The sequence below is a fragment of the Chrysemys picta genome, chromosome 7, assembly GCF_011386835.1.
Source record: "Chrysemys picta bellii isolate R12L10 chromosome 7, ASM1138683v2, whole genome shotgun sequence".
Taxonomy (NCBI): domain Eukaryota; kingdom Metazoa; phylum Chordata; order Testudines; family Emydidae; genus Chrysemys; species Chrysemys picta.
Window position 1 is genome coordinate 30,378,275 of NC_088797.1, and position 27,458 is coordinate 30,405,732.

Here is a 27,458-nt window from a genome sequence, read left to right on the forward strand (position 1 = left end):
GAGGAGGTGTCATCCCCCGACAGAACTTTCCCAGGTCCCCCCCAGCAGAGGATAGATTTAGCCCAGCCCACAGCAGGTGCACTGCACCTTGGGTTCACAGGGGAGCTGCTCTGGGGGCAGGACTCCTACCCCACCCCACCAGAGAAGAGGCTGGTCATTCCCTGGAGGCAGATTTATTGAAATTCCACATTTAAAAAAAAAAAAATTAGCCAGGAAAAAAGTTACAGTCAGGGGCATTTTACCCCCTTTCCACTCCCCCCATACAAAATAATCTGTAGAAGAATAAAAGGCTCTTATGTTACATCTGTCCCTGGGGAAGGAGGGAGTGTCACACCCAGCTGCCCCCCCACAAAAAACTACAAAGATACAAATCAGTAAAAAATAGGATTAAAAAAGGTTTTATATAAAAATAGCCCTTTTTATCCTGCTTTGAGGTTCCCCCAAGGATCAGCCCCAGGTCATAAGGGGGGGCACAACAGGTTACCCCCCACAATCTCATCTTTGGTGGGGGTTGTCAGGACAGGGAACAGCCTCCACTTCACAATGAGGCAGCCCCCTGGCAGCGTCAAGCCCCCTGAATAATCTGTGGGGCAGCCTCCCCAGAGGCATCAAGGTGGGGGTCGCTGATTAAAAAAAGTAAAAATGTATTTAAAAAGTGTGTCTTAGTGTATTTGCAGTGGCCCCACCCCATATAGCCCCCCACCCCTGCACCCCCACCTCTTAGAACACCCCAAAGGCAGAGACTCTGCATGCCCCTCTGGCCCAGTGCATGAAGGGGGCACAGTGCCACCTCCCTCTCCCCCTGCAGCACATGCTGGTTGTAGGGGGTGTGGAGGTGCCAGGGCAACCCCCCATCTCAGCAGTGGTCTCCCCAGTGGGGTGGCTGGGGGGGGCGGGGCGCATCTCCCAGCACGGTGTTCTCCGCAGCAGGAGTGGTGCCAGGCCCCCCCGCCGCTTCACAGCACAGTGCTCTCATCCTCCTCCTCTTCTTGAGGGGCAGCAGGGGGGTGCCCATTTCTCACCCCCACCTCCAGCTCAGCTTGGAGGAAGCGGCGGATCTCCTGGGGCAGGGCCTGTGCCTCCAGCTCGCACTCCCGCTCCAGCTCCTCCACCAGCTGCAGGGGAGGGGAGAGGGGTGTTGGTGGGGGACAATGGGACAGACCCCCATCCCCCACGGCTACTCTAGGGCCTGAAGCTGCACAATCACTCCTCCACCCTGCATGATGGGCCCATAGCTCCTCCCCCCACTGCAGGCATCCAGGGCTCCCTGGGGTGACCCTAGAACAGCACCTGCCCCACTCACTCCCCCCTGCTAGGGCAACTGGGCCCATGGGAGACACCCCCTGGCACTGCCACTCACCCCCCTACCACACTCACCTTGGGCTCCTCTTCCTCTATTTGCTGTAGGATCTCCTGGTGCCCGGCCACAAGCTTCTCCTGGCGCCGCTTCTGGGCTTCCTCCAGCTGCGGAGAGGGGGAAAGAGTTTCTTAGCGGAGCAGACCAAGGGAAAGGGGTGCTGTGAGCCGGTCACTGCCCAGGGAATGAATGAGGGGCAGGACTAGCAGGAGAGCTGCCCCCAATAATGCTCAGATCTTACAGGGATCCCATATACCTGGGCAGGTCACAAGTGGGGCAGCTGGCTGTTCTCTCCCCCCCAAATGGCTGATGTGGGGGGCAGAGCAAAGCAACGTGGGGGGCACTCACCCTACGGATGGAGTTCACTGATTCGTTGATGTGTCTCCTGTTAATCTCTGTCAACTCCCTGCAGGGACGGAGGGGAAGAAGAGACAGACCATCAGACGGGACAGCCCCTTCCCATAAAGGGTCAACTCCAGTCCCCCAGACTGATCACGCTCAGAACTGGCTGGGACATACAGATCCCTGTGCTGCGGGGGCTGGGGTATGCCCTATCCCCCAGTGACCCAGGATTCATGTTGCCTCCCCTCCCCACCACCCCTATGTGCACTGGGGCCCACAGCCCTAGTCCTGCCACTCCTGGGGCTGGGCAGGTCACCTCCCCCAGCATTGGGCCCACCCCTGCTAGCTCTCTCTTTTCCTGTTCCACCACTAGCCTTGCCCACCACTAATCCCTTTCCCCCCCAGTAGCTCACTCCTCTCCTCCCCCCCCCGGCCCAACACCGCTAGCTCCCACTCGCTCCTGCCACTCACACGTCTTTCTTCTGCTTCTCCCGGGATTTGGCCTCTGTGATGCTGTTGTGCCTCTTGCGGTCCAGGATTTTCTGCAGCTCCTTCTTCTCCCTGGGGAGGGGCACAGAGATCTATCAGCCCTAGGGGGAGCAGTGTACTGGGGAAACTGCCATTTCCTGTCCCCACCCCTGGTACCAACCTCTCACTTGTCTCCTTGACTCTCTTCAGCTGGGCAGCCTGGCAGTCCTGGGCAATTTCCCGCAGCCGCTGCTGGGCCTTGTGGGTGGGTGGGGACAGACGGGAGCAGTGTCAGGGCATTTGCTGTTAGATCTCTGACCCTGGCAGCTTCCCTTCCCCCAAACTCCCCTCCCAGCTAGCAATCCCGCATTGCCTCCCACCAAAGTGCGCCCCTTGCATTCCACCCCCGATACCCTCCCCTCCTAGTTCCTGGAACCCCTTCCCTAGATACCCATGTGCAGTTCCCCCCTAGCCCCCAGTTGCAGGGGATCTTTGGGAGCTGCCCTGTGCCATCCTCCGGAAGGGTACCTGTTTGAGCTGCCCCTTATTCCAATGCTCCTCTGCCCGCCCTCCTAGATACCTGTTGCAGGTGCTCCTTTTTGCGGGCTCTCTCCAGCTGGTGCTGGGTTTCCCGCAGCTGCAGCAGTCCCCGCATCTGCCCCTCCTTCAGCTCCAGCTTCTGCCGAGACACCTCTTGCTCCAGTGCCTCCAGTGAGCCGTTGGCACTGCAAGGGACAGAGAATGTCAGCATGGTGGGGGCTGTGGGTCGGGACTGAGGGACAGAGTTGGGGGGAGGAGCTCAGGGCTGAGATAACAGGGGGCTGTGGGAGAGGCAGTGGTAGGGGCTGCAGGTCAGGACTGAGGGGCACCAGCAGAGCCATGAGGGGGACACTCACTCCTGGTGCCCACGGCGCAGGCTCCGCTCCACTTGGGAGCGGCGCCGGAGGCTGTCGCTGTGCAGCTGGTTGGCCCGGGTGCTCTGCTTCTTGTTGAGGCTGGAGATGTTCTTCATGTGCTTCTTGCGTAGCTCCTTCAGCTCCCGGTACTGCTTCTTCAGCAACTTGATGTAGCCCTTTTGCTGCCGCAGCTCCTCCAGGGACTGGGGGGCCACCTCTGGAATAGAGGGAGGGGAGGAGGGTCTCAGCATCCCCTAATCCCTGCATACACAGGAAGCCAGTGCTGAGATGCAGCTGCCTCTGGGGAGGGGCACAGGGGGCTGGTAACAACAAAGCTGATTCCTCCCACTACCTCCAAGATGAGGAACGTGGGGTCAGTGGGAGGCAGTGTCCTATGCTCTGGTGCAGCCCTTACCTGCGAGGACGCTGGCAATGAGGTCATCCCTTTGCCCTGCAGGGGGGAGGAGGCAGTTGTTAAGGGGAGGCATGAGGAAAAACACCCCCCACCCCCATCTCTTCCAGAGCCCAAAAGGTCTATAGCTCTGAAGACTGGACTGGACCACAGGGGTCTCTGCCATTATGCATCCCCCACATGCCACTGGGATTGGCTCCATTGCACCATTCCCCATCACAGGAGAACCCCCCATCCTCATGCAGCCTATGACACCACCACCCCGCCCCTTATAGGGGACACTCCCTCCCCCACATTAAAGGGAAGCCTCCCCCAGCTTATAACCCTGCCCCCCCAATGGGGACAGGAATCAGATCTCCCTTGCCTGGGCTGGCGACACTGGGGCTGCCGGCAGGGGGCAGCAGGACAGCGGGTGGCTGTCGGGGGTCCGTGGAGGGCTCGGCCACCACATCAGCTCGCTGCTTCCCAGGTGTTTCCCGTGGCTTCTCTGCATTCTCCTGGGGAAGAGAGGGGCTCAAGGATGGGTTCAGTGGGCTCCCCTCAACCTGTCCCCAAGACCCACCCCCTGCTGAAACTCCTGTTGACGCCTTCCTAGAGCCCCCACCAAGCCATACCTCTAGATGGAGTGGGATCCCGCCCCTCACCAGTACCCCATTATCCTCAGACCCAGATCCACTGCCCCCCAACTTGCCCTAAGCATCCCCCATCTGATACCCCATTCCCCTTCTCCCTCAGAGCCACTACTGCACGCACCCTCCCTCCCCGAGATCCATTATCCCACATTCCCCCCCCCGCCCCCGTTCTGGTACCCTATGCCCATCCCCCACTCACCTCGCTGTCTCCAATCAGCGCCACCAGCTGTTTTGCCCGCTGGTCCATGAGGCTGACGTGTTTAATGGGGTTGATCAGGGCCTCTGCGTAGTCTAAGGGGTAGCAATAGGAGGCTGAAAGATACATGGGAGGGAAATTCCCCCCCAGTCCCCACCACAGCCCCCCCGTTTACTCCCCCCCCCCCCCAACATCCCAGGCCACACTCCCTCATTCCTCCAAATAGACACCCTCTTCCAGAGACACCCCACCAGCCCCGGCTCCCCTCCAGCCAGCCCCACAGCAGGACGTACCCTGGTGGTCGTCTGGGATATAATCATTGGCTTCTGTGTAGACCAGCAGGGCAGGCAGGCTCAGTGGCTGGTTGCTCTCACTGCGCAGGCAGATGTAGTGGTACCCTGGTCGGGAGGGCAGAGAGACAGGAGGGGGTCAGCCCAGACCAAATGGGGGGGAGCATGCTTGGGTTTATGGGGGCACTGTGCCCCCCAGCATTATTGGGGGCTGGGTAGGGAGTGCCCCCATGCCCCTCAGGGGACAGAGACAAGGCTGCCCACAGGACCCTAAGGGGGGAGAGCTGACAGAACTGGGGCGGGAGGGGCAGAAATAACTGTAGGGGGCAGGAGCAATGCAGCTGGCGCCCACTGCAGGGGGTTCTGGGTAATTCACATCTCACAAATCCCCTCCCCATTGCCTCAGTGACGGGCCTAGAACAATGTATGATGGGACCAGGCCTAGAGCTCATGGGGGAGGTTGTCGGGTAACCAGCATATCCCCCGTTCCCTTGGCAAAAGGTGGGGTGAAGGCAGGGACCCCAGGCGGCTCCGCTTACCAGACCGGATGGCGGAGACAGGCAGGATCCGGTGCCCGACAAATTTACCCCCCTCCTCAAACACAGCAATGCGCAGGGATGCCAGCGTGGGCAGCACCACCTGGGGGAGCAAAGGGGGGGGTTAGATGCTGCCCCTGGGACCCACAGGAGGAGGGATCATCCACACCTGGGCTTGGGAAGAGGCTGGACACTGTTCCGACCCTGCCCACACAGTGGTATCAACTGCCCCTGCTCCAGCGGCCTTACCTTGGGGAAGACGAAGGGCTCCTCATCCCAGACGGGGTTGAAGGAGTTCCCTTGGGATGGGCGCGTCCGGAACTTGCGCTTGGTGTCGACGGGGAGGCCAAACATGTCCACTTCCACATAGATGCCCACCCGCTTGTCTGACAGGAACTGCCCCGAGATTATCTGGGGGGGGGGGGGGGGAGGGGGAAGAGGAGGAGAAGGGGTCAGAATCACTAATGACCCCCCACATACAGCCGATCCCACCTGACACCCCCAAGTGCCCCCTGACAAGCCCCAGCCCCACATGCCCCACACACCCCTGTGCCCCAAACACACCCCATACTTCCCCCCCCCATGCCCACCAGGATGGGTTGGCATCAGTCCCCCAGCTTTCACCTTGACCTTGACCGTGTTGGCCACAATGCCGTCCACGATGTTCTCAGTGAAGGGGTCGAAGGGCTTGTCCTCACGCCTCATGAACTCGGGCTTCAGCAGGTACCCGCTGCGCCGGTTGTATTCAAACATGCCCAGGTTCAGCTGCATTGGCAGGTCTGGAGAGTAACAGGACCCCCATGAGGAGGTGGAGATTAGGGGCAGGGCACTGAAAGGAAGCCTCATTCACACACACACACACCCCCACATCACTGGCACAACCTCAGTTGGGTAGGGGGGTGCAAAATGAATGGTACTAAGAGGGAAGGTGCTGAGGGAACATGACACAGTAACTACTCCCGAGGACTCCAATCACACTGGGGTCCCCCAGCACCAGGGATTGAGAGGCACTGGCAGAGCTGGGGGGAGCCTGGGGGCTAGCTGGGGGCTGCGGGTCACGACTGAGGGGGATCCTCACCGAGGGACTGGAAGTTGAGTGCCACCATCTGGCAGCCGGCATTCCAGAAGAGCTGGGGCATGTAATTGGAGGAATCGACCCGTGTGCCCTTGGGGTAGATGCGGCTTAGCTGCTTCTTGTTGTATCTGGGCACATGGCGGGGTGTCAAGGTAGCAGTGGGAGACAGTGGCCAACAGCCCCCCCACAGGAGCACCCGCCCCTACCCTGCAGCTCACCCCCTCCTACAAACCAGCCCTCCCTTTTCCAGCCCTCCCCACAATCCCCCCACTGCTCCCTGCCCCCCCCACACCAACCCTACTTTTTCCTGCTAGCTCCACCAAACCTACCTCTGCCCTCCCCACTATACCACCCCCCCCCGCAGCTCCCTGCCCCCCACTACTGCCCCCGGCAGGATACTCGACAAACTCCATGGGGCTCTTGGTGAGCTGCTCCAGCCCCTTAGTCTCCACGAAGGACGACATCTCGAAGGACTTGTCCCGCTCTATGGGCAGTAAGGGGGAGTGCATTAGTGCCCCCCTATGGAGAGACCCCTTCCTGCAGCATCAGCCCCCCCGCCACATTTCCATGGTCAGCAACACCCAACCCTCCACTGAGCCCCCCCCAGACAGCCCTGCCTCCTCCACAGCCCCCCCGGATAGCCCCCCCCAAATTCCCCTCCCCCCAGACCATCACACCCCATCCATCCTCACAGACATCCCTGCCCACTTCTCCACTCTAGCCCCTCAAACCCTATCCCCCCATAACCCCCCAAGCATTCTGACCCCAGCCAAGCCCACTGCACAAAGAGCTCCTACCCTTCCAGCCTCTTGGATCTCAGCGCCCCGCACCTCTCTGCCCCCCAGACAGTCTCCCTGCCCCGCAACACTCACTGCTGGCGGCCTGGAAGGATTTGAATTTGACGGGTTCGATGTAATTCACCAGTGTGGACATCTCCTCGGTGGCGTTCACCTCGCTGCTGGCCGTACCCTGTGGGGGGTGGGGGTGGGAGGTCAGGGCAGCCAACTTGGGGTCCCAAGGCCACTTCCCCAAGAAGCAAAGTCCTCTCTGCAAAGGTTCGGGGGGCTGGGCAGGCACAGCTGGCTATCGACCCCCATATCTGCCATCTCAGTGCTGCTCACATCCTAGTCACCCCCACCCAGTAACACCCCCCCATGTTACAAACCAGGGGGCAGGAGGGGAGGACCCCCCCCTCGGGGCAGCCCCCAGAAATGGAGCCCCCATGGCCCCCCTTTACCTCATCTGTTGTGGGCTTCTTGGGGTCTGGCTGCTCTTCCTCCTCCTCCTCTTCGCTGTCAGCCTCCCGGTCTGGAGGGGTGGAGGAGAGAAGGGTTAGAGACCCTGGATCATCAGACACCCCACCCTTAAACACCCCCCCCCCCAACAGTCACTCCACCCCCTGCTCCCCACCAGGGAGACCCAACCTCTCTGTCCCCAGCCTCCCCACATTCCTCTGCACAGGACTGTCACCCTAGTGCCCTAGCCCCAAACCCCACCACAGACCCCTTCCACACACAGGCCCCCTCATCACTCAGACCCCTCCTCCTGACACACACACCCCCCAGGCTCTGATGCTTGGGGGAGGGGAATGTTAGGGATGGGACGTGCCTCCCTCCCCACTCACCAATGGATTTACGGGGCTCTGCCAGCTTGGCCAGTCTCTCCGGTGGCGCCTTCTCCTCCCCGTTGGCAATGACCGGAGGAGTGGCCCCCTTGTGCTGCTCGACATAGGGGGAGCCTGGGGGGAGAGGGGTGTGAGCACCACAGAGCTGATGGGAGGGGGGGGAGAAGGTGCCCCCAGCTCCCCAGTGACACAGGAAATGGAGGGTGGACCCCACATCTAGAAGGGGTATTTCCCTGTGCAGACCCCACGGCAGGCCCACAGCACCCATGGGGGGGGGTATCATATTCCTGCCCCACCCTTGAGGGGAAAGCTCCATGGGGAGGAGCGCACTGCATGGTTGTGGGGAGAGGGGAGATTGTGGCAGAGCCTGGAAGGGAAGCACTGCCTGATTCCCCCCTCAGCTGGGCCGGGGGTCGGGCTTGTCTATGCCCAAGCTGTCCCTGAGGTTGGTGGGGAAAGGAAGTACAGAGCCCAGGGTGCTTGGCATGAGGGTGGCACTGGACGGGGGAGCGGTGAGGGCAGATCCAGGGGGTAAGTACCTGGCAGGGGGTGGCTCTAGCTGGGGAGGTACATACCCCATGGGAGCCAGGGCGGATCCAGGGTACGTACCCAGTGGGGGGGCACACCGGCTGTGGAGGGGGTACGTACCCAGTGGGGGTGGATCCAGAGTACACACCGTATGTGTGTGTGGTGGGGGGAGGTGGCGGGGGGGGATACACAGGCTGGGGAGGGGTACGTACCCGGTGGGGGCGAGGGCAGATCCCCAAGGCCTGGCCCCGCATCGCTCACGGTGGACTCCAGCAGGCGCTTGCGGATGCTGCTCCCCTCGGGGCCCTTGCTCGCCCGCCGCTGCCGCCGCTTCTTGTTCTTCACCAGGATGCGGCCCATGAGCTCCTGGGGGCTGGGCAGCACCACGCCCGGTTGCAGCTGAGGGGGGACAAGGATTAGAACAGGGCGTGCCAGCCATTAGGGGATGGAGACCCCATGGACAGCCCCCCTTCTTTCCCCCCAATCCCCACTGACCCAACTCCCTCCTCCAGACACCCTGTCTGCCCCTCCATCCGCAGAAATTCATGACCCATTCATCCACACACACCCCCAATCCTCTCCCCACTTCCCCACACTCTCCCAAATACCCCCAACCCTGACCTCCAGCTTCTTGATACACTTGCCCCCTGCCCCCCATTCCTGGATACCCCTCCTCCTCCTCTCCCCCTTGCACCCCACCCCCATGCCTAGATACTCCTCTTTCTTGCCTCCATGCCTGATCCCCCCACTTCCTTGCCCCCCACTTCGGCCACCTCACCGGGTACTTCTCCAGGGGATCAATCAGTAGAGCATCCCCAAAGATGCTGCGGCAGTATTCGGCCATCTTAGCCTGCTGCTTGGCCCTGAGGGCAGAGTGAAGGGGCCATTAGAGCTATGGAGCCCCAGCCTCTCCCAGCAGGACGTGCCCCAGGGAGCAGGATGGAAGCGCTGGCGGGGGGCCACGGGGATTACTCACGAGTCAACGTGGTTCTCAAAGGACAGGATGACGGGGAATGGGGAGGTCTTGAAAGCACTTTCAGCGATGGCCTCAATCACCTCCTAGAGCCGGGGGAGACCAGAGTCAGGGCTGGCATAACAAGGGGCTGCTGGTTGGGACTGAGTGCACCAGCAGAGCTGTGGGCCTGGGGGAGTCCAGGATGGAAACATCAGGGGACTGTGGGTCAGGAGCCCAGGACTGCGGGGGGAAGGGGGGGTGTCCCTAGTATCTTAATGGAATCGTCACGATCCTGGTGAAGCTGTCATAAGCAAATTAGGGAGACGTGGTCTAGATTATATTACTATCGGAGGGGTGCCAAACTGGATGAAAGGCCCTACTCAAAGGCAGTTATCAATGGTTTGCTGTCAAATGTGTGTGTGTGGGGGGGTATCCAGTGGGGTCCCACAGCTGGCACAAGGGTCAGTCCTGGGTCCGGTACCATTCCACATTTTCAGTAAAGTGGAGAGTGTGCTCACAGCATGTGCAGATGACCCAAGCTGGGAGGGGTTGCAAGCACTTTGTAGGGCAGGCTTAGAAATCAGAACAACCTTGCCCAATTAGAGAAGAGATCTGAAATCAACAAGATGAAATTCAGTAAAGACAAGTGCAAAGTACTGCAATTGGGAAGGAAAAATCAAACGCACCATTACAAAATGGGGAAGATCTGGCTAGGTGATCATACGGCTGAGAAGGCTCTGGGGCTGATAGTGAATCACAGTTCAAATGAGTCAACAACATGATGCTGTTGTGACAAAGGCTAATATAATTTGGGGGGGGGGCGGTTATTAACAGATATGTTGTATGTACGACATGGGAGGTAACCGCCCCATTATACTCAGCACTGGGGAAGCCTCAGCTGCAGTACTGTGTGTAGTTGTCCAGTTCTGGGCATCACACTTCAGGAAAGATGTGGACAAATTGGAGAGTCCAGAGATGAGCAACAAAAATGCTAAAAGGTTTAGAAACCCTGACCTAGGAGGAAAGGTTAAAAACACTGGGCTTGTTTAGCTATGAGAAAAGAAGACAGAGGGGACCTGCTAACAGTCTTCCAATATGTTAAGGGCTGCTACAAAGAGAATGGGGATCAATTGTTCTCCGTGGCCCCTGAAGGCAGGACCCTAATGGGCTTGATCTGCAGCAAGGGAGATTTAGGCCAGATGTGAGGCAGAACGTTAGGACTCTAAGGGTAGCTCAGCTCTGGGACAGGCTTCCAGTGACAGGGAGTCCAACCTCCCTTGGAGGTGTTTAAGACCTGGTTGGGCAAACACCAGTCAGCGAAGGTCAAGATTTATTGGTCCTGCTTCAGCGCAAGGGGCTGGACTTGGTGGCCTCTTGTGGCCCCTCCAGCCCCACATCCCTGGGAGCAATGGAGGGTCCCAGGGGTGCATCAGTCAGTACCTTGAAAGGGATCTCGGTTGTCATGGTGAAGCCGTGCGTGATGAAGGGCTCTTCGTCCTGGGGCCGCCCCTTCCAGCAGTCAAGTTCAATGCAGCGGCAGCCACTCAGCAGCACCTGTCGATACATCTCCACCGAGGAATTCCCCGTCAGCTGGCCCGCTGGGGCAGGGAGGGAAAGGTCTCAGCATCAGCACCCCATGGACACCCTGACCCTCCCAGACTCCAAACACACAGACCCCCGCCCATACATACAGATCCCCAGCAAACAACCCTGACCCCACAAACCCACCCACTCCACTGACCCCCGCAACCCCCATACTCAACTCACAGACCCCCACCCCGTCCATACAAACATAGCCACAGCACACAGCCCTGACCCTGCAACCCCCATACTCAACTCACAGACCCCTGCTCCACCCATACATACAGACCCCCCCCCCCACAGCCCTGACCCCACAAACCCACCCACTCCACAGACCCCGCCAACCCCCATACTCAACTCACAGACCCCCATCCTGCCCATACATACAACCCCCCCACAAACACACAGCCCTGACCCAGCCCATACACACAAACACACTCCCAACACAAACTCATTGATCCCCAATCTCCAGACCCTTCCTAGCCCACACCCACCTCACATCTGTCTCTCTCTCACCCACACACACACACCACAACTACCACCACAGGGAGGCGGAGGAACAAGGGGCAGTACCTGGGGTCTATGAGGGGGGGACGTGGTAGGGCCATCCCTAGGGATGCCAGGGAGTCCCCCAGACCTGCATGGTAGTTGTGGAGCTCAGAGGGTGCTAGGGGATGGCCCCCCAATACCTGCGAGGTAGGCATTGGGGGAGGGATTGATGGGGCAGTTCAGGCCCCCCCGTACCAGTGAGGTAGGTTTTGTGGGAGGAATTGATGGGGGGGCAGTTTGGGGAGGCCCGTACCTGTGATGGAGGAGTTGATGGGGGGCGGTCGAGGGCGCCTGTACCTGTGAGGGAGGGTTTATGGGGGGGTGGTCTGGGGGCCCCATACCTGTGAGGTAGGTGTTGTGGGAGGGGTTGATGGGGGGGCGGTACCTGTGAGGGAGGGGTTATGGGGGGTGGTCCAGGGGGGCCGTACCTGTGAGGTAGGTGTTGTGGGAGGAATTGATGAAGTAACTGCTCAGTGGCTGGTTCATGTCATCACTCAGGTCCAGCTTTTCAGGGGGGACGATGCTGTTCTCCTCCCCACCCAGGTAGCGCCCGAACCCCTCCATGGACATCTGGTCTGGGGGGCAGGAGGTTAGTGAGGACGACCAGCCCCCAGCAGGGTACCCAGTCCTCCTGCACCCCTACTGCCATTCCCCTCCCCAGTCTCCCTCAGCCCTGTCCCAGGGCTCCCCCGAGCCCTGCCATCTGCACTCCGGTTCCACCCCCACTCCCTGCTAGCTGTCCCCGCCCCCCAGGGGCTCACCACGCTCCAGGAACTGGCGGTTGGGCTCGTACTTGTCGATCAGCTGGCGCACCTGGGCACGGCTGAGGGGAGGGTACAGCACCTCATTCAGCCGCGGGTCCCGCTGCCGCTGGTTGATGAAATCCATCAACTGGTCCAGGCTCAGGTAGGGCTTCCCCTTCGCCCCACTGGAGGAGGGGGGGGGGGGGAAAGAGAGGTTACCCACCAGGCAACACCCTCCACAGGCAACCTCACCCCCACAGCACCCCCGCCTTTGGCAGGTCACTGCCATTCCAGTTAGATGCTGAACCCCCCTCCTCCAACTTCCCTGGTGGCTGGGAGCCTTCCTTCCCCACCCCACAAACACACAACCCCTCCCCCTGTGGCATCACCAGTGCCACCCCACCAGACAATGGACCCTCTCCAGATACCCTCAGCAGGCGCCCCACCCCCGATTCCCAGATTGCCCCCTGCTCCTGACAGTGGACCCTCTGCTGCAGCCCCAAAGCCATGCCCCAGACACTAGCCCACCCTCCCAGCGGCACCCGGGGGGGCCAGCACCCACATCTCCAGCAGGATTTTGTCGATGTCAGGGCGCAGGCAGAGCTTGTTCAGGAAGCGCTCAAAGATCTCCAGGGTGAACTCGTCTGGTTTGATCGACTCACTCTGGGGAGAATAACAAGGGTGCATGTCAATCGCTTGGGGGCATGAGGCAGCTGGGGTGAGTGGCTGGAGGGGAGGGACGTACCCGATTGAAGTTAAGGCCACAGGACTCCAGAGCTGTCTCCACACGCTTCTTATCGGCTGAGAACATCTTCAGGATGCTGGGGAGACAGGAGAGCGGGAAGCCTGCAGTTCGGACTGAAGGATACCAGCAGAGCAAGGGATGGAGGGGCAGGTTGTGGGTCAGGACTGAAGGGCACCGGCAGAGCTCAGGTTAGAGGGGACTGCAGGTCGGGACTGAGGGGCACTAGCAGAGCAGTGGTTGGGGGGTGAGGGAGGGGGCCTGTGGGTCGGGTCTGAGAGGTACCAGCAGAGCTCATCTTCAGTCAGGGGTTTGGAAACACCACCCATGGGCCTGGTGGGTCCCTGGCTACTCCCTACTACAGTAAAGGGAGCAGGAGGCAGGGCGGGAAACGTACTTCTTCACTGGGATCCGGCTCTCCTGGTTCACCTGGAGTTTGAGCCGGGTGTAGCTGAGGGAAGGAAACAAGACAGAGGTTACAGAGCAGCAAAGCCTGGCCAGACACCCCTCACCATAGTCAGCTCTGGGATGGGGTGCCACGAGCTGTTTATACAGGATCCCTTGCCCAGTGTTGGGAGACAGATGCTTCTGGGGTGGGGTGCGGGGGCTGCGTATACGGGAATCCCTTGCCTGGTGCTGGGATGCAGCCGCATCTGGAGTAGGGTGCATGAGCTATTTATATAGGGACCCCTTGCCCGACGCTAAGACCTACGTTTTCTGCAGGAAGGTGTTGCGAGATGCATTTTGGGCCAGAATGTTCATAGCCAGTTTGAACAGCTCCTCGGTCCAGACCTGGGGGGAACAGTGTGGGGGGAAAAGAGATGAGACCCCGCAGGGCTGCTGCCCCTTTCCTCCCCTGTGCCAAGGATGCCCTTTCCCCCACCCATTAGTGAGCCAGTAGGGTGCACTCCTATGGGACATAGTTACTAGGCACCACCCTGCCCCAACCCCATCTGAGACGCAACCTCCAGTCTCCAACCCCCACTCACTTGGCAACCCCCGGCCATCCACTACCCAACCCTCCTCCATTTCCAGCATATCCCACACATTGCTGATTACCCCCGCTCTCTCCCCACAGCCTATTGGCACCTTTCTGCCAACCCCCTCCCCCATGGACTCCCCTCCATTCCTCCCCCAGTACAGTACTGCCCCCCCCATGCCCCATTGCTTACTTCTGCTTGCTCCCCACTCACCTTCCCCCACTGCCCGTCTCCCTCCCCGCCCACATCTCCCTCCATTCCCCCAGGCACTCAACTGTCTCCCCATTCCCAGTATCCCCTTTTCCACCCACCCCATCAGCCCCCCCTCCAACATCCCCCACGCCACAGTTGGCAACACTCCGCATTCATTCTCCCTCCCTATTGCCAACCCTGGTCCCCTGCCAGCTGCCGCTCACCCACCACACACCCACCTTGGCCACATCCTCCTGCACTGCCATGAAGTTCAGGAAGCTGATGTTGACGAGGTCTGGGCCATGCACCACAGTCAGCAGGTTCTCCTCGGGCCGCGGCTCCGAGCCCCCCAGTCCCAGCATCTCCCGCAACTTGGGATCCTGCCAGGGGTTGGGGGATAGCGTGAGCCAGCAATGCTCTGCCTGCCAGCAGAGAGTGCTGTGACATCACCCACCCGCCCATGAGGAGCCACACTGGGCAGCTCAGCCAATCAGGGTTAAAATCACCCCCACTCCAGGCCATCTCTGGGATCATGAGCCAGTGCCCAGCTCCCCTGCTGTGTCCCCGCTGTGTTTTGTAGGGTCTCAGCTCAAGCCAGGATTAGGCCCCCAGTGCATTATGGGAGGGTCTCCCAGGCACCCTATTCCTCTCCCCCATCAGGCATGGCTCCCCCGCGGAAGTGAGGGGAGTGTTAGAGCTAACTGTGCCCCTCACTCTCCCAGCTCCGTTCTGGGAGCTGTCTTCCCATGACAGGGAATTTGCAGATGCTCCCTAACTGGGGCCCAGGGTGGGGCCCGGAACCTAAAGAGGGAGGGGGTGGAGCTTGGCAGGGATCACTCAGCTACCCAGCCAACCCACACTGGCCATGGGGAAGCTGGGATGGAGGACTAGGTTCCTTATTGTAGGGTCTCCCTTGCAGTGGGGGGTGGGGGAGGGCAGCATGCGCCAGTTTATTATCGAAGAGTCCCCCCCCATCCCCTCTCTTTGTCGTGGTAGGGTCTCTCCCCACATGTGAGGAGGGTGGGCTACAGGCACCAGTTTGTGACTGTACGGTCTCTTCACCCCCACTTTCAGCTGGTTCTGGCAGAGCCCCTCGCTCACCTTTGGGACTCTGGCATAGCGCCCAGTCCGTGTGTCTCGAATGGAGCTGATGTCCAAGATGTCAACTTCCTGCCAGGGACAAAAAGAGGGGTGGGGCGAGATGCCCCTTTAGAGTTGGGGCAGTGCGGACCCCCACAGCCGGGGGGTGGGAGGAGGAGTTCCTGCCTAACAGTCCGGCCTCTGGGCACCAATCCCAGCCACATGTAAAGCAGCTGCCAAGGCAGGCAAATCCTGTGGAACTGCTGCTGGGGGAATCCCTGCTGCCCCCCCCCCTCCGCCTCAGGATGCTGTACCCACCCTCAGCACACGGCGCATGGGGGGCAGGGACACCAGGATGGTAAATGGGGGGGATGACACAGGGTAGGGGGCTATAGGGGTCCAGGAGTAAGGGAAGCTCAGGAGAGGGACCATCTGGGGCCTGGAGGAGGGAGGCAGCCCCACCCCTGGGGTGTGCGGGCGGCAGTGGGGGGGCATTTCCTGTGTGAGGCCTGGGTGGCTGTGCTGGGGGGTCATGGGAAAGGGCAGAGAGGGAGAGGGGCCAAACCAGAAACACTCCCCACCACATCCCCACCCATGGCGCGGTGGGGGGGGGCGGAGGGAGGAGGGAAAAGGGGGGGAAAACCACAGCAGAGCTTGGAACCTGCCCACCCTTTGTAACTGAGAGAAGCACAAGAATTTCCACACGGTCCCTTGAGAGGGGACCTACGGCAGCCCTCTCCCCACCCAGCCAGCCACCAGGGGGTGTCTCAAAACTAGCCACCCTTGGGAAACCAACTTAATTCAGAGGGGACGGGGAGCAGCAAGAGTGAAGGGGGGGGGGGGGAGGGGAAGAGACCTGAAATGCAGATTGAATCAAATTCAACTCTCCCACCACTCTGCACCCCCCCAGTTCTACCCTCCCACCCTCCACTTGCTTCCCCCCCCCCACTACCCCCAATCCTCTGCCTCCCTCCCCCTCCGCAAGAACCACCCCCTCCTAAGAATGTATCAACACCATAAATCAGAGTGCGGGGGTGGGGCACGCTGGGGAGACAAGACTGGGGGAAGGAGGGCTCACCCCCCGACTGAGCCTGGCGAGGGAGGGGGCAGGCAGGTGACCGCCCCTTGGCACCACCCCAGCGAATTCCTGCCAAACAGGCCTGATGGCTCAGCCCCAAGAGCGAGTGACCCAGCCTCCCAGGCCAGCTCCAGGAGAGCAGCAGCAGGCTGGCTGAGCTCCTGGGTATTGCAACCCCAGCCTGCCCCAGCAGGGGGTACTGTGGGGAGCGGGGTGGGATGGCCAGCTGTGGGGGGAGCTCCCATCCAGTGCTGGCCTCTGTCAGCAGGGGGCGCCATAGGAAGGGCAGGCTAGGAGGAAGTGGGGGGCGGCTGATAGACATTTCCGGCCATGGGGCCTTTTCCGTCTTGCTCCCTGGCTGACCTCGATAAGGGCAGGGAAAGTGCCAAGTGTTTCCGGGCTCTATCATCTCAGCAGGGCCTGATGGGGGTGTGGGGGGCGGGGGAGAGGCAGAAGCCAGCTTCAGCTCAGGCCACGCGCTACAAGTGCTGCCAGGGCCCTACCATGTGGGGCGCATTCCAGTAGAGGAAGAATCCCAAGGGGTCGACCCGCAGCGTCACCAGAGTCTGGGTTGTAGGCTCCTGGGGGCACAGAGAGGAAGGAGTGTAAGTGCAACTGGGTCTGTTCCTGATCCAGACCCGTACCCATTCAGCCAGCCCAGCCCTGGGCTCTACCCTCTCCCAGACAGCTCTGCCCGTGCCCCTCAACCCCAACTCATGGCCCCCGGCTACCCCAGGCCTGGGATCTACCCACCCCCCAGCTCTGCCAGTGCCCCCCAACCCACAGCCCCCTGCTATCCCAGGCCTTGGTTCCCCCATTTCCGCACACCAGCTCTGCTGGGGCCCCTCAATCCCTACCCCACAGCCCCCCATGTGGTCTGGCTGGTTTGAGGACAAAACTTAGTCTAGTGACTTTCTTGCACGTGCCTATCCCTCCGGATGCTCAGTGTCCCCCAGCTCTGTGGTGTCCCAGATCTTACTAGGTGCAGGTATTTTTGGCAGGAGTGGGCACATGGGAAATATCAGTCGTGGCGAGGGGACAGGGGAGCCCTGGCCTGGAAGCTCTAGCATCTGTGTGTGTGTGTGTGTGGGGGGGGGATTAGCCATGAGCAGGGGGTAGGTGAGCCCTGGTCTGGGGGTCCAGGACCTGCAGTGCTGGTGGCAATCAACAGTCAGGGCCCCTCCAAATCCTGCTGCCCCCCATGTGGAGCTGTGAATGCATCCTAAGCAGAGAGCACTACCTATCCCAGATCGCACCTCCCCCCAGCAAGACAGGGCACTCCCACAGACCTAACTAGGTCTCTCCCCCCACCCATCCCCATGAGACAGAGGGTCCTGTGGCACCTTTAAGACTAACAGAAGTATTGGGAGCATAAACTTTCATGGGTATGAGGTACTTACCCACGAAAGCTTATGCTGCCAATACTTCTCTTAGTCTTAAAGGTGCCACAGGACCCTCTGTTGCTTTTTACAGATTCAGACTAACACAGCTACCCCTCTGATACTCTCATGGGGATAAGTATCTTATTCCCCTACCCCAGGGATCACAGACACTGGGAGGACATGGTGGGGGTTATTAACCCCTCTTGCTTGGAGAGGCCCCTTGGCCTCCAGGAGACAGGATTCCCCCTAGGCAGTGCATTGTTCAAGTGTGTGTGTATGGGGGGGGGGGAGGGAGGAAATGAATGGAGACCTGATGTGCTTCTTGGTCAATGGCCCCTCTGTGCTGCTGGCTTAAATGCAAAGAGTCAGGGGAGGGGGATGCATGAGAATGAGTCAAGAGCCAAAAACAAGAGACTAGAGAGAGACTGGGACACAATGGGAGCTCCCGGCTACTCCAGGCCAGACTCTCCCAGCAGGGGGCGCTGTAGGGAGCAAAGCAGGAGCACTGGCTGTGAGGGGAGCTCCCAGCTACTCCAGCCCAGCCGCTCCCAGCAGGGACCCATTGGCTGAGGGGATGGGGGCTCAGACATCACCTGTTCACTCGGGAAAGACCTTGGACCCCAGATTCAGCTGCAATAAAACAGCATCACAAAGCTGCTGATGCCCCAGGACTTTGCCCGAGAGTGGTGCGAAGGAGTGCCCAACCCCCCAGCCTTCCTAGTACCACCCGTCCCAGGCAGTGCCTGGCACCTGCCCAGCCCTGAACTTACAAGGCATGATCTGACACAGCTGCACATCTGAGATAGCAGGGGCTGCGGATCAGGGTTGAGGGGAACCAGCAAAGCTTGGTGGGGGCGCCCAGGGCTGGGATAGCAGGGGGATGAGAGTCGGGGCTGAGGGGTACCTGCAGAGCTGGGGTGCTGGGAGGGAGGGGCCCTGGGAGACACCTTGCGGCCTTGGCCTGGCCACACTCACAGCTAGTCGGGAAGTTGCTGGGGGGTGTGGAGCGGTGCTTGGCCAAGGACCTGGGAGCTTGTTTCTCTGAGCTGTGCAAACACAGTTAGGATTTCACACCCCAGAGCGAAAAAGAAGGGGGGATGCCAGTGCTGGGGGAGGGGGAGTCAGAGCACAAGGGGGCTGGGATCAGGAGAGACCTCGTCCCCTCCATCCCTAAATCTGGTCCTCCAGGGAAAAGGGGTTTCTCAGTCCTGGCTCTGAGGGCTTTTAACCTGCTGCCATGTCCCAGCCCAGAGGCGGCTGCATCTCAGTACTAGGCCCATGTGTGTGTGTGGGGGGGAGGTTCGGATAAGGCCAGCTCTCAGTCTCCTCCAAGCCATCCAAATCTGCCCTGGCAGCATCCAATTACAGTGTGAGCTGGAAACCCTAGGGTGTCAGGGGTGAATAGGGGCATCCTGCTATGGGGTGGGGTGCTCAAGGCAGGGGAGGGAAACCTTCAAGTGCATAACCCCTGCTGTGCTTCCACCTCCCTATAATGAGGACAGATGCACATGGAGATATGAACCCAAGTGTCTGGGATCCTTTGCTGCCCCCCTCCCCCCAACTATGCTGCATTTCCTCCCTCCCAGGACTGGGGAGGGAAATCTGACCCCCAAAGGGGGGGGGGCAGGTGGAAAGGAAGGAGTCACTAAGGGTTCCAAAGCAGCGCTAGAGTCAATCAAACCAACCCATAGGGGTGGGGGTAGACTACATGTCAGGATTGAGGGGCTCCTGCAAAGCTGGGGGGAGCCCAGGGCTGGGATAGCAGGGGGAGGAGGGTCAGGATGGAGAGCAGTCAGAGCTATGTTTCTATGCCTCACTAGATGGGGGTCTAGTGGGGGGTCCCCCCAATCTTTCTTCCCTGATGGGGTCCTCTCTTTTCCATCTCACACTTCCCTATTTGGTTTCAGGGGCTGAGCGCCAAGCCACGGGGGAATTGCTGGGCCTGAGATTGCGAATTCAGCTGGTGTGGGGACGAGGAGCCAGGGAGATCCTACCACCACCCTGGGGTCATGGTTGTAGTTGGGGGAGCAGGGGGGTGTTGTCCTCCCCAAACCGCAAGCCTCAGGACAGGCACAAAATTCCCCCCCAGACACACATGCAGTCCCATTGGCCTGACTGAAGCTGCCCCCCAAATTTAGAAGTCAAACTACACCTATGCCTGAGATCTCCCCCAAAATTCTTCCCCTTTCCTAGGATGCAGGGGCTCGGTGGACCCCCTCTGGAGGGATGCAGGAAGGAATTGGTGTACAAAGTGTAGGGGTATGTGCTGGGGGTGAATGGTGGGGCTGTCCCTAGGGGTTTGAGGGGCCCAGAGGGCAGCAGGGATAGGAAGTTTGGGGGGGGCACTCAACACAGTCCTTCCCTTGCAAGCCAACTGATAGTTTGGAGTACTATGCAGGGGGCTTCAGAGGGCAGGTATGGGAATTTGGGGTAGCTGGGTGAGACTTGGGGGGCACAGGACAGAGCCTGGGATGCCTGAGGAGGGCATTAGGGGGCTATACAGGGGGCACAGAGGAATCCCTCTGTGGACCTGGGATACATGGCAACACACTGTCCCCAAGGGAGATGCAGGAGAGAGGCAAGAAAGACCAACTGCTAGGGGCCGGGGAGGACGGGAGTGTCTCCCCCGAGGTGTCAAGGGCTCTCCACAGAATAATTTCTTCCCACTCTATGTCCCTCACCCCTGCCAGGTTGCTATGGGGGGTCCTCAGGATACTGGGGGGACTTTCTCCTGGTGGGAGTGATGTTGAGGGTCTCCCTCCTGAGGGGACTGCCCAGGAAGGAGATAGGAGGTGCATGGGGGTCGCCTCTTCAGAGGAAGGGAGTGCAGGTGGGTCTGGGGGTACATAGGGAAAGAGGGAAGTGCCTAGGGGAACTCTCCAGAGGGATGCTGGGAGGAATACGGGCTGTGGGAATCCTCTCCCCCGGGCAGGGGGTTTCTCCCAGGTCAGGAGCAAGAGGGGGGAAGGAGGGAGGGGGCGAATCTCTCCCGGGGGGGGGGTCAGGTGCAGGTAGTCTCCCGATCTGGGGGGCGGTCTCTCCTGGGGGGGGGAGCCCCGGGTGCAAGGGTATCCCGGTCTGGGGGGCGGGTGCAGGGGTCTCCCGGGACGGGACAGGACTCTCCTAGGACTGGCGGGGGTGTCTTTCTCCCCAGACTCACCTCGTCCCATTTGATGAACTTGCTGCCCCGCATCAGGGTCTCGGGGACCCGCAGCGGCTCCAGCTGCAGCGCGTGGACCCCCGGGCGCGCCCCGGCCATGGCTGCACCCAGCGCCCCGGGACACCCAGCCTAGCTGCTTCGGCCTCGCCTGCAAGGGCTGCGGGCGGGGCGGGCACAGGCGCGGGGGTGGGGCCGGCCAAAGAGAGCCTTAAAGAAACAGCCGCCGCCGCCCCCCACCCCTCCGGAGTGGGTGCTGCCACTTTAATAAAAGGGAGGGGGTAGAGAATGGGGGATGAGGCGCTGGCCCTTTAAGAGACTACGATGATTGAGGTACTGGCCCTTTAAGAGGCTGGCGGGGGCGGGGGGGAGAGACATATCTTCTTCCTCCCCAGGGAGGGGCAGCTTCTTAAAGGGACAGCCGCCCCGGAACAGAGGGAAGGTTTTGCAGCGTTGTTAGCCCAGGAACATTGACTGGAAGTGCATTACAGAAGTACCAGCCTCGAGAAAGGCTTTCCCCTCTCCCACCTCCTTTCGGAGTTGGGGCCTGGAGAGAGACCCTACAATAACAAACCATCAGGTGCTCCAGTGAGACCCCAGCTCTGCTCCCTGCAGCACAGCGCCCTCTAGCGCCAAACAGGGGCATTGGGGCCAGCACTGACTGCGAGGGGAACGTGCCCCTTACTGAGCTTTCACCCCACTCCCTGCAGCAGGTATTGGGGTCACCACTGCCTGGGAGGGAAGAGTGCCCCCTACCGAGCCCCCCAGGGGTTACCCAGGGGACTCCTGTCCAGTCCCAGCGCCGCCCCACCCCGCAGAGCGTCAGATATTTAACAGGATCATTGCATAAGCCAGCTTGGCCAGCTTCCACAAAGGATACAGCCTTCACTTTCAACTTCCTGAGGCCTGGGATCATGTAAAGAGCAGCAAGGGAACAAGCGGGTTTCTACTGCCCCCACCTCCATATCCAGCCCCGACTTGCAATCCCCCCCGTTCCATTCCTTTGCAATAGCAGCCTAGCACCCTGCCTACCTCCCCCTCCCACGCCAGCTGTACTGAACCTTACTTCCTGTAGGTCCTATGTAAACAATACGTTTCATTCTCAGGGGCATGGATTGAGAGGGAGCCACTGGAATGGGCAGGGGAGCTACACTCCATATAAGCTAACACCCCCCTAATTTCCCCCTACTGGAATAGCCCTTCTAGGGATTCAGCCCAAAGGGGGTGTTTAGGGATGTGTGCGAAAGTGTAGGGAAGGCAGGGATTTAATGGGGGACTGTGTGGGGATGTGCCCCTGATGCCAGGGTTAAAGATTCAGGAACTGGGCGTTGGATCTCAGCTAATCCTAAAGGGTCATACACTGTGCAGCGCAATAAGGCTCCTTAAATCCCTCAATCCCCCAAGCTCCCTCCCTGGGTACCGCACACCCACCCCCCTCTGTTTCAGGGACTCACTGCATTTCCCACCACCCCATCCCTCTCCCCTAGGGCTCTGGCTGCCCCCTATTCCCATATCAGAATCCCCCATTATTCCCCCCCCAATGCCAGGGTCCCCCATTCCCCTCATGCCAGGGATGCTGTGTGCCCCCATCCCCCTCACCTTTCCTATTCCCCGTATTTCTCCTCCAGGGTCTCTAAACTCCACTGGGACACAGGTAGTGCTGGGCTGGGGAGTTGAGCTGGAAGATGTTGACTACTGCCATCAACCAGGTCTTTCATCCAAGCCAGCTCCAGACCCCTAAGCTCCCATATGAGCCAATACTGATTATGTGGGGAGAGCACCTCCCACTGTCCCCCCTGCTCTCTGCAGCACAGAGGGACTGGGATCAGCACTGACTTCAGTGGGAGAGCGCCCCACCTTGGAGCACCGCACCCCTAGCCCCACACTGGGGCTAGCACTGACTGTAAGGAGAGAGCACCCTCTACTGAGCCCGCCCACCCCGCTGCCTGCAGCACAGCGCCCCCTAGCACCAGATCAGGCAAAGGGTCCAAGGCATTTTCCAGCATGGCGAACAAAGGGGCATGGGGAGAGAACAGGATTCACCAGCTATGGGACCAGACCCAGGCAGTAGGGCCCCCCACCTCCATGAACCTGCCGCTGTCTTGGGACTCAGGAGTCCTTGGGATGTTGTGGGGGAAATCTAGCCACCTAGTGTGGGGAGCAGCAGGAGGGGGGGCCTATTGCCCCCCCGTGACTCCCCACTCCAACAATGCCTCACACCCCCCCGCCTGTAGTTTCCACAAATGGGCAACACTTTTCCGTCTGTAGGGAGCCCCTTTGGGGCTGTTCCCCTTGACAGGCCCCATCTGCCTCTGCTCTCCCCCCACCCCGGCCCCATGCCAGTCTTTCTGGGGAATAAACAATGCAGAGAGGGGGAAGGGAGAGGGGCTGTGCCCTGAGGAACCTGGCTGAGTGTGTGTGTGTGTGTGGGGGGGGGAGCTGGGGGAATTTGCAATGAGAGCAAACAGGGTGTGGGGGCAGCTCTGGAACCAAGAGCAGCGCCTGGGTCTGGGGCAGGGTGGGAGCCATGTGGGGGGAGGGAAGTCTTCCGGAGCACAGTACTGATGTAAGCTAAAGAGAGTGTTTGGGTCTCAACCTACGGGGCATCTATCTGGATGCTCCTCTCTGCCTGCTACCCAGTCCTGTGCTTTGCTGGTGCCCCTCAGCCCCAACCCACAGCTCCCTGCTATCCCAGGCCTGGGCTCCCCACCCCACCCCACCTCTGCCAGTGCCTCTCAACCCAGACTAGCAGCTCCACCCCTTCCATCTATGGGTGAATCCCATTTCCCTTTTGTCCTTGCTGCGACCATTCCCCGAGTAGCCAGCAGGTGGCAGTGTCGGGCTGCAGCCCGCCGCACCCGCACAGAGAACAGCCTTTGTGGGCCAGAGTCTTTACGTTCCTGAAACCCACACCTAGCTCCATGAATGGATCTGATCCCCTCGCAGTGGCCACGCGACGCTTCCTGCACCCAAGGGCCCTACGTGCCAGAGGAACAGTGTGCACCGGCCCTAGTGCACAGGCTGTGGCAAAGTGCTGCATGCAGCCCCAAACACCAGCCTGCTGAATGGTGACAGCCCAGGGGAATAGTTTAGGTGGCACGGTCACTAATACATGCGTGCACAGAGGCTGCATCAGTGTGCTGCACAGCCTCCCTGCCTGTTGCACGGCGGCAGTACAATGGAATGGTGCATTGTTGCAGCATTCTTTGGCTCTAAGCTGCATATGAATAGTGCAAGGCTGCATTGACCCTAGTGCATGCTTATAGCTGCATCAATGTGCCCCCCAAACTCTATGCTAGCCGCATGGGGTCACAGCATGGGAATTATGTAGGCTGCATGACTCCAATGCATGCACATAGGCTGCATTACTGCTGCACACACCCTGCATGCTCATAGCCTCCCTGCATGTTGCATGGGGATAATGCATTGGACCACTGCAGACTGCACTGACCCTAGTGCATGCTCACAGGTGACAGCCAGGTGCTGCAGTCCCGCCCCCCCCCCCCCCCCCCCCGTCTGTCCCATGGGGATAGTGGATGGGACGGGATTTTGATGCCGCTGCATGCACAGCACCCTGCCATGGTGTGGATGCTGTGTGCTGCAGATTGTGGGGTAGCACCCACGAGCCCTAGCCATTACCATGGTGGCTGGGATATCTCTGGGGAGACATTGATTTCCAGGCCCCTGCTCCGCTCTACCCACTAGTCTCCCCACCCCCTTCTCCTGAAGCACAGTAGAATTGTAGGGCTGCAAGGGAGAGACCCCACTCCGCTCCCAGAGCCAAGAACAGAACCCAGGAGTCCTGGCTTCCACCTCCCCACACTGAGGAGCCACCCCCACCTCCTGTGGAAGGATTGGGTTCTCGGGGTGGGGGGGGCATGTAACCGCTGACCTTGCCCCAGCATGCTGAGCCCAAGGCAGTGCCAGGGTGGTGCCCGAGGGAGGGGTATGATCTGCACCATGCTGGGGGAGTGTGGTAGGAAGCAGGGGGGGGGGCGGCTAGCTGGGGAATGCCACAGGAGTGCGGGAGGGGCTCCCTTTGGCGGGGTCACTCTGGGGCTTGGGGCGCAGGCACAGGGGGAGGCTCGGATCAGGCCGCGGAGGGTGTCACTGCCGGGCGCAGCTGCCGCGCTTGCTCCGGGGCCCCGGCCAGGCCAGGAAGCGCCTGAATCGCGGCTCTGTTACTCAATCCCGGCCACGTGTTTCCCCGACGCCCTGGGCCAGGCCGGCCGCAGGGAGCCAGTTCTTAAAGGGACAGCGGCCCTCAGGCCCCCACAAATTCCCAATGGGGTCAGGGTGTGTGTGTGTGCATGGACTGGGGGGGGGGGGGGATGGAACCTACTGAAGCGCTGCTCCTGCTGTCCCTTTGTATCCGGTTATCCCCCAACTCCCCCACTGAAACTTTTCTACCATCACCCCTCCTTCTGCTGACCCCCTCCTCCGCCCCCTGGACAGGTGCGGGGCTACACACCAGCGTGGTTGCTAGCAAGACGGAAAACATGCCCCAGCCCTCCCTCCTAGAGCTTTCCATGTGAGAAGGGGAATGTGAGCCCAGGCCTCCAGGCCTTTCCATGCCACCCCTGTAAATCCCCCCTCCCCCATACCTCTCTCTAGTCACCTCTCTGCAGGGAGCATAATACTGCTCTGTACTGCCCCTGTGCCCCACCCCAGAGGTGGCACTAGCTGCAGCTCAGGGGCAAGGGATCCTTGCTCCTGCATCCCACCCCAGAGACCGCTGCATCTAAGCACCAGGCAAGGGATCCCCGTATAAACAGCTCCATGCCCCTCCCCAGAGGTGGCTGCATCTCATCTCAGCACCAAGTGAGGGATGCTTGGGTTGGGTACACAGCCCCCCGGGCGCGCCCCACCAGCATGAGGAGTGACCACTAGATTTCCCAGCCCCTCAGCTCTCACTGTCTCTACCCTAGTCCCTCTCCAAATAACCCAGGTCAGAGCCTGCTGCCTCCCCCTCCCCCCGTACAAACTGCAGCCTGACCCTGAGCCAGGTGGGAAGGGGGGTTCCTTCCTTGCTATCTCCCAGGCTGCAGGGAGCTGCTCCTCCCCCACCATCGCTGCCTTCCCACAGCGGAACAGGAAGGATGGAGACAGATAGACAGGGACAGACATGAGGGGGGCAGATCGGCTGTCTGTGGGGGCAGTCAAGACTGGCGGAGGGGGAGGGCGGGTTGGACAAATTGACAGCCTCCTTCCGCTCCTTTGTTATGGACAGACAGACACTCCCCCCTCCCTCCATTGTGAGACAGAAGGACAAATGGGCATGCCCTGGAGAGGCCAGACACAGGCAAGATGTGGTGGGGGAATTAGATGGGAGAATGGATGGATGGACAAAGCAGGGGTGGGGGTGGGTAGGAAGGGGACACACATCGAGAATAAACTCTGTGGCCTGGACACACAGCATGTGCAGGGGAAGGGCAGAATACCCCCCCTCCCGCCCCGCGCGCTGTGACAGCCAGCCAAAACCCCTGGGGAAGGGACAGACAGCCCCTGGGTATGGGGGGGGGAGGGAGTTTAGGGGAGGGACACCTCCGGGATGGACAGACAGACGGGGGGGGACACAGAGAGACAGGCTGATCGACCTTGGGTTAGATGGAGGGATACCCCGAGCGCCCCTGTCCCGTGGGGGAGGGGTTGGGGACAGACCGGGGGGGGGGGGGGGGAGCCGGGAGGGATAGAAGATCCTGGATGGGACAGAAAGTCGCTGTGTTGGGGGCGAGCAGACTGACCTCACTCCACCCCCTACAGTGGGGGGGATGACGGACAGACAGGCGGACACAGGAGGTGAGAGAGCGACGGACTGACAGACAGACGCTTGCGGTGGGTGGCGGGGGCGCAGCCTGACCTCCCTTCACTTCTCGTGAGGAGGGTGTTGACGGACAGAAGGACTGGGGGAGGGGACGGACAGACAGACACGCGGCCTCTTTAAGGGGGCGGGAAGGGGGCGGGGGAGGGAGGCGAGGAGCGAGCGATAGCGGCAGCAGCGGGACAAAGGGGCCGTCGGGGGGAGCGGATCGGAACCGAACCAGAGCCGGGAGGAACCGGTACTGCGGCTGGGGCGAGTGAGTACCGGAGGAACCGGTACCAGCACCCAGGACAGCGCTGGCCGGAGCCGGTACTAGCAACCGGGGCTGGGACGAACCGGTAGCCGCAGCACCAGGCGGATCCGGTACCAGCAGGAGACGGAGCTTTTCCATATTCTGGTTCTGATCCCGGCCCCGGTCCGGAAACACCAGGAAGAAGAGGGGATCCGGACCTAGTTCGGGACAAGACAGCACCATGATCCGGTTCTGGTCGTACTAGGTTCGGGCAAGAAGCGAATTAGGGTCCGGGGGGAGGCTCGGGCCCGGTTCGGTTTGCACGTGGTCCCAGAATAGGCAGGACGGATGTGGGTTTGGTTCCGATTCGGTGCAGACAAGAAGTGAATCTCGACCCAGCACCTAGTACTAGGCTGAAAGCGGTTCTGGTTCCGGCCTGGGCCCGGTTCCGTGCAGTGGAAGGATCTGGCCCAGACTGCACGTGGTCCTGGTTCCTTGAAGGCAGAACCCAGAGCCCGTAATAGCAGGATCCGGTTCTGGTTCCCGCGAGGGCAGGAAGAGGACCTGGTTCCTTCCATCGCGGTATCGGCAGCTGAAGGCGGCTTCGGTT

The 27,458-nt window shown here is 60.5% G+C and overlaps 1 protein-coding gene across 3 annotated transcripts; it reads right to left on the bottom strand.

The window, feature by feature from the left end:
- Positions 1-157: 157 nt before the first annotated feature.
- PLCB3 (phospholipase C beta 3) lies at positions 158-27,091 on the bottom strand. 3 transcript variants are annotated; one of them, XM_005305523.4, is made up of 33 exons: positions 26,540-27,091; positions 16,760-16,837; positions 15,200-15,268; positions 14,338-14,478; positions 13,639-13,718; positions 13,324-13,377; positions 12,930-13,005; positions 12,747-12,847; positions 12,203-12,369; positions 11,870-12,016; positions 10,752-10,909; positions 9,333-9,415; positions 9,135-9,219; positions 8,569-8,755; positions 7,829-7,942; positions 7,442-7,512; positions 7,077-7,173; positions 6,604-6,688; positions 6,208-6,332; positions 5,754-5,908; positions 5,379-5,540; positions 5,133-5,232; positions 4,597-4,701; positions 4,307-4,398; positions 3,840-3,972; positions 3,479-3,514; positions 3,064-3,280; positions 2,748-2,892; positions 2,349-2,425; positions 2,171-2,260; positions 1,706-1,763; positions 1,378-1,464; positions 158-1,115 (listed from the first exon to the last, which is right to left on the bottom strand). In XM_005305523.4, the coding sequence occupies exons 1-33, from the start codon at positions 27,089-27,091 to the stop codon at positions 957-959; spliced, it is 4,086 nt and encodes a 1,361-aa protein (XP_005305580.2). In that variant the 3' UTR covers positions 158-956. The 3 variants fall into 3 exon arrangements, with proteins under 3 accessions (XP_005305580.2, XP_005305577.1, XP_065409037.1); XM_005305520.4 differs by lacking the exon at positions 26,540-27,091 and adding an exon at positions 20,799-21,104; XM_065552965.1 differs by lacking the exons at positions 158-1,115; positions 1,378-1,464; positions 1,706-1,763; ... (1 more) ...; positions 2,349-2,425; positions 2,748-2,892 and having other exon boundaries at positions 3,213-3,324.
- Positions 27,092-27,458: the final 367 nt, after the last annotated feature.

Excerpts from the sequence above, each read along its gene's own strand:
- PLCB3 (XM_005305523.4), bottom strand. The coding sequence starts at position 27,091 with ATGGTGCTGTCTTGTCCCGAACTAGGTCCGGATCCCCTCTTCTTCCTG. Across the intron at positions 12,370-12,746 it reads GACAAAATCCTGCTGGAGAT|TGGGGCGAAGGGGAAGCCCT; the intron begins GTGGGTGCTGGC and ends CCCCTCCTCCAG. Across the intron at positions 6,333-6,603 it reads AGCCCCATGGAGTTTGTCGA|ATACAACAAGAAGCAGCTAA; the intron begins GTATCCTGCCGG and ends CCATGTGCCCAG.